The following is a 13,450-nucleotide window of genomic DNA, read 5'->3' on the forward strand; positions in this document are numbered from 1 at the left end:
GCAGGTAAATGTTTACATTTAATAAGGTTCTAAACTCAGATGTTAAAATCCATTAAGATGTTCAGGTAAATTGTATTTATTTACACCACAGAAATGGCACCTGGGCTATGTTTAATGCTTGGCTACTTCATGTTTATGTTCCACTCATGCATTTTAACAACACATGGGCCAATTTGACAGACACTTTTTTTTTTTTTGATTAATAAATACAAAGACCCCATAATATAATTACACTTTATTAGAGCTGTATGAAAAATAAACAAGTCTGAAATAAAGGGGAAAAAAATGCATGGAACAGATGTTCCAGGGTCTTAAAGTGCGCAAAGCCGGACATTTCCACATGCATAGCAAACAGTACTTTTTTTTTTTTTTATTTTTTTTTTTAGCAATTATATAGCAGTAATACCCTAAAAATGCATTGTACGAAAAGAAACTATTTAGAAAACAAGTTCAATCATAATAGGTGTATCTAGGTCACATTGTACATTTACATTTAGGTGGATGTTTCTGCAGGTTCTTCATCTGAAGAAAAAGTACTGCAATTCCACTACCATTCTCCATGCTCTAAATACAGTAAGCCAATTAGCTCAGAATGACAAAATAAGAATAACATAGACACCTAGAAAGCAGTGATTTTCTGCAGGATTTGTAACCAAACTAGTGGGGTTGTTTTCTGTTTTGTTTTACAAGGTATTTGCACTGTCCACCATAATCAGATGGGGTCCATTTTCATTTTACCCACAAATTAGTAAATAGAGCAATTACAGAACTAGCACGACACTTAAGGCAGCCAAATTACTCTTAATGAGATAACTTGTGTGGAAAAACTTAAGTTTATGAATCACGATGAATCTTGCAAGAATTGTGTGTATCCCATTCCTTCTGCAATAGACTTTTGAGGATGTGCCACAGGGATCCTGCGGGTAACTATTCTTGCTGATTTTCAGCATTATGTAAGGGAAACAAATGTTGAAACAGTAAAAAAAAAAAAAAAAAAAAAAAAAAATCACTGTTTCAAGTTCTGCAAGGCATGAGAAATTGAATCATTTACTTACCGATTCAACAGAGTTGTTTATGCCACTTAAAACATTTCTTCCTAATTGATACTTGTTCAATAACAAGATTCAATGCATTGTTAATTTTGTAGTTGGATTTGGTTTTTGCTCTTTTGTTACACTTAGTTCAAACAGTTAAAAAGTGTCTCTCAAGTTGTGGGAATGTTGTCATGAGTTCCTCATGAGTGGAAGTAAAAAAATAAAAACGAACTGTCATAATTTGTAAATACAAAAGTGGCATTAGAAAAATAAAAATGCAAAAAACAAAAGGAGCGTGAAGCAGCGGAGAGTACATTTATTGATCGTTTTGCCAAACCTAAAACAGACGAAGACCTAAATATCACTGGTCGTGATCGGGTTAAGAAGTACTCAGGCAAAACTAAGAGGGCTGTAAGCTTGTTTGAACAAGGGTTAGAACCAGGGAAGAAATGCAAAAGCAGAGTTGAACTCTAACATTAATGTAATTGATAGAGATTTACTAAGCGATGATGAAATTGATCAGAAATTTAAAAAAAAAAATAGCGAGGGGGGGGGTGGTGTGTGGAGAAAATCGGGGGTGTGTATAAGCGGGAAATTAACTTATGTGGTACAATATGGGAGACTGTAGCACAGACACAGGACCCCAAATGGAATGGAGTCTTTACCCTTGGTAGGCATTAAAAAATATGCATGGGAAAAAAAAAAAAAAAAAAATGCATTTTTTTCTGTTAATGAATAATGACATCTCCCAGAATGCCACAGCTATTCAAGAACACATATTGACTGGCAAACGATTAAGGTAATGCATCTGTTTGTAATTTAACAAGCCAGGAAGCTATAAAAGGGCAGGTCAACGACAACAGCTGTCTGTGAAGGTAAGGACCGGTGTATAGACCCGAATACGGTTTATGTTAAAATAAAGTTGTTTGTTAAAAGAAGCCATGTTCCCACTGGAAGAAACACAGCGGAACAAACATACAGGTAACATCCTATTTAAAACCATACTTTGTTGAGAGTATTTTATCCAGATAGTGTTAGGAACGCAGAACTGTGTTCAAAGTTATACTGTAAATAAAAGCTTTGTCATAATTTGTAATAACATTGTTAATGTATTACTTTTAGCAAACAATATTAAATGCTGAAGTGAAATGTGTAATACTAAAAATTAAGTAATTGTTGAAATGAGTGCTGCGTAATAAAATGGTATTCACTTTTCTGTTGAATTTTTCAGACTGGTTTCGAATCAAGTTTTTTGTGAATTCGTAGCACAAACTGAGGATTCATTAAACCAACAATATATCTGCTCTGCACTTCCCTTTTAGCCACAGACACTTTGATTAATTCTACAAATCTTACTAAATCAAAAGATCAACAGGTGACCCCACACAAATGTTTTAAGTCCTGATTAAATGCTCCGCCAAACATCTTAAGAAAATGAATTACAAGCTGATGACATTCATCTAGGTTTAAAATAAGTCACTGTAGTACAAACATCACTGCCATTCCTGTACACTAAAGCTAAGAATACATTTTTATTACAGGTTGTTTCAAAGTCTGGAATCACAGGCCACACACCAAGAAAGGGTGTAATTTACACATTCAAAATACTGTCCATCCACATGTAAAAAACAAGTCAGTCCTTTCTTCCAGGTCCTACAGAAATAAGTATGGTTTCAGACTTTTAAAACATCCTGTATATTTTCTAGGCAGTTTGTTAATCTTCTTTGCAATCCTCATCAGCATCACCATTTTTCTTTGTTTCCTCCACTTGCACGGGTGGTAGGTCAAGCCGCGCCCAGGTAATTGGTTCTGATTTCTTCATGGTGATCTCAATCTTAGTGGCTGTCATGTTGAGATGGCTCTTGCTAACATCAATAACCTGAGGGAAAGAAAACACATTTTTTGAACCGTAACAGACGGGATCTATTGTACATTAACTTTATCATGTGATCCAAGGAGCAACCATATGATCAAGATTACCTTTGCTACTTTTATTTAACTTGGACCTCAGTGACGATTATTATGAAGTAGGACACAGGCAAGCAAATAAGTTATGGAACAACATCAAATGAAATAAACACTTACTCCCCACATGCTTATTTTCTGTTCAAATTCCTTGTCACCTTCAAATATTACGTGTATATTTAGCTGTAATAAAAAAAAAAAAAAGCATTATCTTTGTAGTAAAAAAAGAAATTTATTAAAACAAAGCAGAAATTGCATCATGCAACCCCCAACTGTTAAAGCCCACCCACCCCTAAATATCTTTGACTGAGCACTCCAGACCTTTTCACAGGACAGGAAAGATGCAGAACACTAATATAATAGGAAAGACAACTGCGCTCCAAACAGCACACTAATATATTTATATCTTTGTCCATTTTTATTTATTTTCAAGTTCCTAGGTTAGTTTTTTTTTCAGTAATGTTACTCTGTGTATATATTATTGACACATACCACAGAGCTATTTGCATCCACATAGGTCAGCTCTGGAATCGAGTTTTTGGCATAGATTGTAATAATCACTTGACCTCCAGTCTGATGCCAATCAAATCTGCAAGGAACAACTTTCTTCCCCTGAAGGATAAAGAAATACTGTATTTAAAAAAAACACACGTTTTCAAGTAGGACATATACTATCCCCCTACCAACTGCTAAGTACTGTACTGTAATACAGGTTAAGCTTTTAAGACCAAGTGTCTAGACGCATAAGCACACTTTAGTTTAATACATTTACATCAATACCTTAGAGGAGCAAAACATATCTGCAAATGTTAAAAGTAAACTTAATAAAGGTGTTTTATGCAAACAACCACAGGCATAGACACTGAAATTAAAAAGGCTCCATTCTCTTGCAGATTATCCTCACTTAATCAAAACTGCATAACTATAAAGATGTATGCAGATAATGGAATGTACATTGGGTGTAACAAGTAACATTAGCAAAACATTTCAATATTTACAGTATCTTTTTTTCTCCATAAATGGTTTCCTCTTGTACAGCCTTCTTGAGCCAAAAAGGTGTTGAAATCTGAGGTTTTTCTTTTGCAGCAGCTATAGTACTTCATCCTTTAAAAGAAATAACATGAAAAATTAAACACATTGTAGTTATCTTCTTTAGGGTCAATCCATGATACTACTTCTGAACAGTATAACAATCAAATACAATTCTTCTCAATTTGACTTTTCCAAACCATCTCCTGTGCAGTAGGTATTAATACTCCACCTGACACCTATGACTGTGTCAGGTAGGGGCCTAATAGCTACTGCAAAGGAAGTAAATTGGCTTAAACTGAAAGAAAGTGAAAAGAAAGAGCCTGGAAATGGCAATTCAGAGTTGAATATTGTTGATGTGCTAATGAGAGAAGGAAACTAGGTCTTTGGAAATTAGCCTTATTGGTACAACATTAAAGCACACGAATTGAAAGCGGCTTCAGCTATTAATTAGGTTGTGGTTTTAAATTATATATATTTGGTAGGACCCTAACCAAAAATATGTTTGAGATGGGGTTGTCCTGCGAATGACCCCATCGCGATCCCAGAAAATTCCCTTAACCCGAACCCAATCTGAAGAAGATCATCCAGACACAACCTAACTCAAGCAGTGAGCAGCAACGTCAGCGTACGTCGATCTCCCATTTAAAGCTACAGTACCAAATTAGCAGCAAGGTACACAAGCATACCATAATTTTTGCTGTATTCAGAATAAAATAACACAAATAGCAACCTAAATATTCTACTTTTGATTAATTCTAATAAATAGCAGCATTAATAAAATAAAATGAATAGTGCAACAGGTTTAGAATACTGCTGCAAGAATAATGACAACTACAAAGCAGGCACGAGTTAAGTGAATGATCTGAATTGCGATGGGGTCATTCGCAAGACAACCCCATCCGGAACACGAAAAGATCTTGGGGTTGTAAAAATTTTAAAGAACCCCAACCTGAAGTGGTTGACCTGAGCTAGTTGGGGTCCTAACATATATTAATAAATAAATAAATAAATAAATAAATAAATAAAAATCTGGTAAGTAGAGAATGAGGACAAAAAAATATTATTATAAAGCACTATACATTAACTAAAATAGCAATAAAACATGTAACATTTGTAAAATAAATCAGTGATGTTTAATAAATCTTACCCTTCATGAAAAATGGGTACACCAGGGTGAAACCAGCATGTCTCCTCATTGCTTTCTGGCCCAACAAAGGTCTAAAATTGAACGTAATGCAATAATGTTACCTCTACTCCAGATGCACTCTTAAATGTTTATTCCTCCAGAATCATTGCCAATGATCAGGTACATCCTCCAAGAATCTTTAAAACAGGACTGAAAGTAGGTGGAGGTTCAGCTCAGTCATATGCCCGACTATAGCCAGAGCTGTTTTCCACTAACTTTCATGAGCCATAAATACACGATAATAAATAAACACAAATTACAACAGAGCAGACAGAAAACATGTAGGCTGTATGTAATTACCTTTAAACAGCCCCCATTTTTACACAAGGTTCCAACTTTTATTTCATCGCTTTCTTCTTCTGTAAGATAATAAACGTGTTAATTTGAACAAGGGTAGATAAGTGGAATAACATGCATTTTAATACTGCATACTATAATCCTTATAAAAGAATACACTTATTAACTTCCTACATGTGTGTCATTACTCACATTAGGGATGCAAAGGTTATGATTTTTGCAACCCGAAAAAAAATGAAACTGACATTTGCATAAAATTACAAACCAAACGACACTGATAAGAAAACAAAATTAAATTTTTTGTTTACAATGAAAATGCATCAGCAGTTTCAGCACTAAGCTGGCGGCAGTTTCGGGAGTGCAGTGCACTTTTCTGCATGTAGACGGTTCATTTTAACATCCCTTAATTTTAATATAATACCAAATCCAAAGTTATTGCCCTCAGTAGGGATAATCACTGCATCACACTTAGTCCTTTTTATTTTTTTAGGTTTGTTGATGAAAGGTGATGTCCTGCTGCTAGTACTAGCAGGTACACGCAAACACTGTAGTTTTTTTGCAGACATAAATCTAAGTGACATTTTAAATTAGAAGTATTTCCTCATCAGAAACAATTTTAAAATGCTGCCACACATCTCAATCTCTTAGAAGACAGCATTGTTTATTAAATAATTGGAATTTCGAAACTCAGGAGCTGCAGTTCTAGTCAGATGTGATTTGTCACTGACAACTGTCTGTGGCTACTTACTGTATTTTATTCTTTCCGCATTGTGTCTAACAGTATAATACTTTGCTATGACTGATGCAATAACACTGTATTGAGCTTATTTATCACAAACCTTTTGTAATAATGGAATGTCTTATTCCCTTGACTGCACAAATACTGTTCGGTTTTTACTGAAAACAGACGTCAAAAACAGCACAGACAATAAAAAAACTGAACCATATCATAAATGACTTACATCCATAATTCAAATTAAGAAAAGTAACACATTCTCCATACCAGTCTTTTCGGGCCCATTCTCAGCACTCAATTTGAATTTTTCCAAAGCCTGTTTAAGTGATGATGATACTTTCTGCTGTAGCCTTACAAACGGTTCATCTGGACTGTCGGGAATATAAGTTAAGTTATTTTCAAGAAAAAAAAAAAATCAAAAGTTTAAAGGAAAAACGTTGTAAGAATAACACTAAATATAAAGTTTATCTTAATATTTAAAAAATTGCATACCCCACTTCTCATTTCAAAAAGGCAATTTTTTTTTTTGTTTCTGTTAAACGAACAGGTACAGTCACTGTCAATAAAAAATAGTACAATTTTACATTCTGCTTTTTTGTCCATCTCGGATTTTATCCATTGGGAAGACTTAAGATATTATCTTATCTTTTACCGCGCCACGTTCCCTGTAATTATCACTTAACTAAGCTGAAGCATGTACTCATTTAAACTTAGCTGGTTTTGAAGAGTGCTCAAGGTGTTTTAAATAAATGTATACAATTCTATATAAAAACAAAAGAGTTATCTTACCTTGGTCTTATTATTGAATCAACAGGTTTAGCTGCCTGGATGATATACTCATTAAATTTTGGTTTCAGGTCTTCCAAATCTTTTTTATCAGATGATATTTTAACTTCTGGTTTGACAGGCTCAGGGGGTTTTTCATTGTTATGCCGACCTTTAGTGCAACCCTTAAAATAAATTGAAAAAAAAAAGTGATTAAAATATATATATATATATATATATATATATATATATATATATATATATATATATATATATATATATACACACACACACACACACACACACACACACACACACACACACACACACACGTTATTGTTAAACTTTAAAATATTAAACTATGAAATTACATTCAGCATTTTGGTTCAGTGTGTACGCTCTGTAAAACGTGGTTAACAGTGTTGCTAACAGTTAAAATTTCTGCCAATTCAAGACATTTCATTTAATCAATTTATTTACCGCAATGCTTAAGAAGTCAGAGAAGTCTGTTGTCCGGCGCTTACAGCAGGACCATCCCTGTCAAAAAAGTAGACAAAACATTAAACACACTGAAGCATTACTTGTCACAATAAAGTACTCTGAGAAAATGCATACCGATTAAGGAGAGAACAAAACTAAAGCAAAAGTGACTGAATATTTCAAATTTCTTTTAGCCTGTTTAGTTTTACAAATGCTAGTTTTTTTTTTTTTTTTTTTAAATAAATATGAGAACAGTTCATATTACAATTCAATTGATGAAGGTAAACACAATCATTAGTGACCCTAGTGTCTTTTCAGATGAGCAGATTACTGTAAAGCTGGCACATTTAAAATTGAGTAAGTGCTGGATGTTGCATTAGGTTTGTTTTTTTAAAGTAAGCTAGTCGGCTGTGGACAATTTCAATCATACTGGCAATCCTAGGATTCCTTACCAGTACAACAGTAACCTTTGGTAAAATTAATTTGATCCGCTTTTCTGTGTTAAAAGTTCAACATTTTTCATGGTTATGCTTAATCGCACATAAAAATACCAAATTTGAGCTGTGCATAGACAAGGCGACTGGCTAAGTAGAGATGTTCTGACTTATTATGGCACACTGTACTAGCCCCTGTGTTTTTTGCCTACCATCATGAGAAAAGCCAGGCAAAGTGGGTACTACACATAAAACCATTTAATACTAAAACAACAGGTAAAAATAGACTGACACCACAGTGCTCGCTTTCAGCATAACTGGGAATTACCTTCAAAGCATCATGAAACACAGGAATGCCAGGATGGTATGTACAGCCATCTAGTGGAAGAGACATGAAACAAGAGACCAACTATTTAGAGAAGCAATCATCGAAGAAAATGTTTTACTGCTATTCTACTGGATTTTAAGGCTTAGGACTATATAAATCAATTTATTTTCTATTGCAGAATGATGTACTGTCCCACCACCAGGGAAAGGAGAAAATACAGTGCAAGTTAAAATATTAATGAATTAGGCCAAGAAACATTTAATTATAAACTAGGCTACCACACTAAAGTTGTAATTAGGTTGTAGTCCACAGCTCATTCTGCTAACCCTAACATTTGCCACAGCAAATGCCTAGATTGATAAATCTCATGCGGTTTACAATAGTGCACTGAATGTGCAAAGTTGATGCATCAATACTATTCAGTTCTTAAACACTCACAAATAAATAGCTTAACAGAAGACAAACACTTGTGCAACATCTTGTGCAGTCCTGACCATTTTCAAAATTGGTTAATTTTTTTAAAGACACACTGTAAATTAAAACGTTCAGTCTACCACAAGAGGTTTATACTGGACCTTCAATGCATTTGCAACAATTGAAGTCACACACAAATAATGTCTATGCCTACACGTTTTAGTATCTCTTGTGTTTATTTTGCTAAATTGGACTTCGATATGGGTACTTTAAGTTTATACTGTGGATAAGTTATGATAACAGACTCTACAAAAGGCTACACCTTTTACATGCTTTTCTAATGTGTACTGTATGTACAGTATGGTCACGTATTATTTCCACAGCACTGTACTGGCCAAGCACATTTCTCCACCGTGCAAGTTTCAGATACACTGCGGCCAGCAATGCAATACAGCTCAGTACAACGCTTAAATGTGGGGTGGTTTATTCGTACAAACGCCAGCACTGTATCTGTGATGAATACACAAATATTCTACCATTGGCTAGAATCTCATCGCAGTATTATTTTATTTATACACAAAAAGACTACGTTACACAATTGTACTAAACATGATTTTTCTAAACCGTGCAAGGAGAGGAAACAAGATTTTTTTCCCCTCACGGGCTATATTAAAATGTTATGTTCAACGCATTTTCACATGGCCTACTTTCTTACACTAAAAAGAAAAGAGACAGGCAGGGAGAATGTAACGAACTTGTAACTTTAATTGTGCAAGTTAACGATGGGCACTTCAATTCAACGGTTTAAAATTGTTTGCTCTGGTGTCCTTTCCAGAAAATTCTTCCAGCAAATGCAGGATGTCGAGTGCATTTGTAGGGAGTAATGCTTATTAGTAACGGCCTATTTCATTAGAAATAATAGCACGGTTCTGTAAAACACTCATTTTGTTTCATGTCATTATGAATTCATTATAACTCTGCTTTCCTGGATCACAACAGTAAGAGTATCTCAGTCAGATAAAAACAAACAACACTCGCTCACAGGAGGGCATAACTACATTCCAAAAACAACAGCGAATTTAACTTAAACTATTATTATTATTATTATTATTATTATTATTATTATTATTATTACTATTAAAATACTCTTACCATCTTGTTTTTTGTCTGGGTCAAAACGTTGCCCGCAGCCTTTGTTGTAACACAGAAGAGACATACCGGTACTGGTAAATCTTTATAAAAACCAAAGCACTATTTTGTGTTATTGAAAATATAAATAACGAACAGTAAACTGGTAAAATAATTGTTAACTGTATTCAATTTTGCTGGACTTTTAACCGGCCAGTAGTCAAGGTAAGAATGAATGCTTGACAAACGCGAAGTGCTTCTTCCGCTCGTGGTCTGCCGTTCCTTCCGGAAATAGCCGGGAACGTTCGCGAAGACTGTGGCTTCGGAAATAACCGTAATAAATCGGAAACTTTTCGGAACGTGTAGGTTTTTCGACACCATCCGCCCTACAGACAAACATTGACATCTAGAGGAGCATTATACACACTACAATACACCAGGTGGTTTAAAAAATGAGTTTGATGATTTAGTGGGATGTTTAGTTTCATATTTGTATTATTGTTGTGGGATATTAAATTAATGTTTATATATATATATATATATATATATATATATATATATATATATATATATATATATATATATATACATACACACACACACACACACACACACGTGACTGTAATTTGTTCTGCAAATTGTATTTCTTGCTGGCACATATTTTGTACGAGGAGAGTAGAAAGTGCATCTCTGATGTTTTTATTTTTAGATCCTTCTTGGATTAAGCCTTTATTCTTTAATGTGCACTCTCGTGTGACCTAGTCTGTTTTTAACCCAAGTATGCACTGTTCTTACGGCTTAGCTTCAGCGCAGGCTGCAGCAGTTTGTACACAGTATACAACTCCGAAAGGAAGAAAAACAGGCGGACAGTTTATAATTTTAATGTGGCTGTCATCAGCATTGTTCTTTTCACTGACTGGACTGTATGTGCCAGGATGTAATCCTATTGGTGTTTTTCAAAAGATGTACACATTAGCCAGCAGCCTGGTGAGCAGTGAGCAGGAATCTGTTTAGGCACGTCTGAGAAATTGCTGTGAGTTATTTAACTGCCTCAGAGTGACTGTCCCAGTAGCTGAATGTTGCCCCTGCCCCTTTGTGTCAATTTTTACCATGACCTGTAACAATAGCCTCTCACTTCCATCACCCATAAGAGTGAAGGTTAAACAGCCCTGTAGTAAAATCATCATTATTATTTGTTTTGTATTGGTCTTGCATGCAGTTAAACCAAACCAATTCAGAATTGCTTGTAATTAATTTACTTCCACATCTGGTTTTACAGAACCTGATTAATCACAAGTCTTGGACTGTCATGTGTTACTTTAAGTGAGGTAGTCCGTGGGTAATGCTAATAGGGGGGCTGTGAATCCCCCCATCCTTTAATCATTAATTAGGACTATCTGGGATTTTACATATTTTAAAAGACAAAATAGTCCTATTGAGACTGGTGTGCAGTGATGGGGAAGTTACTTTGAAAAAGTAATCTGTTACTTGAACTACATTGTAACTCGTTACAGTAACTTAATACTAGTACTAAAAAAAATAGTTACAGTTACAAATAGTTACTTCTTAGGAACAGTTTACTGTATAGCTTTTTTCTGTTTGAATAGGCTGCAGCTGGAAATATCCTCTGTGGTGCTGTGCCGCAAAAAGACAGTAGATGTCACTATAGATACTACACAGGAAGTGAAAGAGAAGAGAAACCCGTGTTACTTACCTTGCCGTTCATGCTGCTTGCTACTGTGTTGCTGAACAAAATCTGTTGGATTAAATTACCTTTAATTTAAAGTTTCCTCTGTTCTCACAACACAATAAGATCCAGCACGAAATCACTTGTTCCCTCCTTTGACATCATTTTCCAGCAACAGGATGTAAAAAGTGTGTTCAGGTGACGTGTGGTTTGACTTACACTGTCCAGCCCCTTTTGTTCACATAAAATGTGAAGACTAACCACATTTAATTACCTGTCTAAAAAACAAAACAAACAAAAAATACATTACATTTATAAGTTATTGAACAATGTAATCAGATGGCAGTAATACGTTACATGTAATGCATTACTCCCTAACACTGTTCACATGTACTGTTAGATGTTTTTCATAGTGTTGGTTCTCAAATATGAATTATATTTCAGTATTTCGATCCTCCACTGTTTAGATTAATTGAATAAACTGAGTCTTTAAAAGAGTTGAGCCACTGTAGAAGTCATCACTGAGATGAGCTACATAATTGTATGCCTGAGTACACCAAACAAACCATGTTAATTCCTATAAACTGTTGCACAGATTAAATATTTATTTTAGAATCTGTGCGGCTGCAGTTTATAATATGCTATTGTGTGCTATTACTCAAACACAGGTAAACAGGAACGTAGCAACAGGCCTGTTTGGCATAATCCATGATGTAAAGAAAGGCTGACACGTACAATGGATTGCTTTGGCATCCCCCTTAAAGGAATGGGAATATTATTTTAACCACAGTGTGGCCTATAAATCTGTTTATTGTACAAACTGTTGCCAAGTGGGCTGAATCATACTGTATAGGCAACCAGAATCATAAGAAGTAATTCCTTATTTTATTCTTCAGTGACATTAAGAAGACTTTTATATACAGTCAGTAAATATAAACAAAACGGTACTTACACAATTGCTGCAGGTTGCTCATACCAATGGATGGATTACAAACAAGAAGCAGGTAAGGTCTTTAAAATATATGTGTATACTAAGAGGTCACAGATGTGCAGTATGCATACATTTAAAATACTGCATAGATGGAATTCAGTTCTGTGTGAATTCAGGTTTGTTTGTTACTATCCAATATGTATTTGCAGTGATAATGCTTTCTATACAGAAGTTCATTATCCCAAATCTTATTTGTTTTGAATTTACACAGCACAACAACATAGACTCTTTAGTATTGATGTGAAAAACATTCATTATGAACATACCGTTTATGATGTATTGCCATCATTTTCAGAATTTATTTATGGTAATGTAAGCTAACAGACGGTAAACAAACAACAATGTATGTAACGCATATAGAAAACTGGTAAACAACTAGGAACTATATTTCCATTGTTAAGAGACACCCCACAGTCAACGAAATGAGCCGTGCGCTTCCCTCTCCTTACAGAAATGATACTTGATACCAGTTTGGATCAAAACAATCACAAAGGCATAAGAAGCCAATTCAAATAACTGTCACACCACAAGTCTTAGGAAGAAGTTTCCAGAAATGTATGTATTTATTTCTGATCTGCATTCTTTATTTTCATGCTGGATCTAGCTTCTTAGACTCTGACAGGCCAGATAATCAGGACTTCATTGCAAGCGATGATGTCAGCACAATCGACAGCAATGTAAATCCACACGTTAGCATGGAAGACGATTTATCCACTCAGGTGACAACGGAAGAAAAATTAAAATCTGAAGACTGTGTAAACGGCAGCAAGGTATATAAATTATTAGGGCTTGTATATTTTAAATGTGACCTTGTCACAGAGACGGCCGAAGTGGGCGGCGTCAGAACCAGGAAAGGTAAAGCAATACACAAAACACAGGACGGATGAAATGAAGTGATGAAGACGCCTGTTGGCGCCGGTTTAATACAAAATAAAAGGTTTACACAAACACGAAAAACACAGGACACGGCACT

The 13,450-nt window shown here is 34.9% G+C and overlaps 1 protein-coding gene across 1 annotated transcript; it reads right to left on the reverse strand.

Moving 5' to 3' along the window:
* Positions 1–220: 220 nt before the first annotated feature.
* Positions 221–10,072, reverse strand: LOC121320351 (cysteine and histidine-rich domain-containing protein 1-like). The gene is made up of 11 exons (XM_041258583.1): positions 9,824–10,072; positions 8,258–8,307; positions 7,496–7,552; positions 7,040–7,200; positions 6,518–6,621; positions 5,518–5,576; positions 5,179–5,249; positions 3,998–4,103; positions 3,492–3,611; positions 3,120–3,182; positions 221–2,913 (listed from the first exon to the last, which is right to left on the reverse strand). The coding sequence occupies exons 1-11, from the start codon at positions 9,885–9,887 to the stop codon at positions 2,749–2,751; spliced, it is 1,020 nt and encodes a 339-aa protein (XP_041114517.1). The 5' UTR covers positions 9,888–10,072; the 3' UTR covers positions 221–2,748.
* Between the last annotated feature and the right edge of the window lie 3,378 nt (positions 10,073–13,450).

The sequence above is a fragment of the Polyodon spathula genome, chromosome 9 (assembly GCF_017654505.1).
Source record: "Polyodon spathula isolate WHYD16114869_AA chromosome 9, ASM1765450v1, whole genome shotgun sequence".
NCBI classification, from domain to species: Eukaryota; Metazoa; Chordata; class Actinopteri; order Acipenseriformes; family Polyodontidae; genus Polyodon; species Polyodon spathula.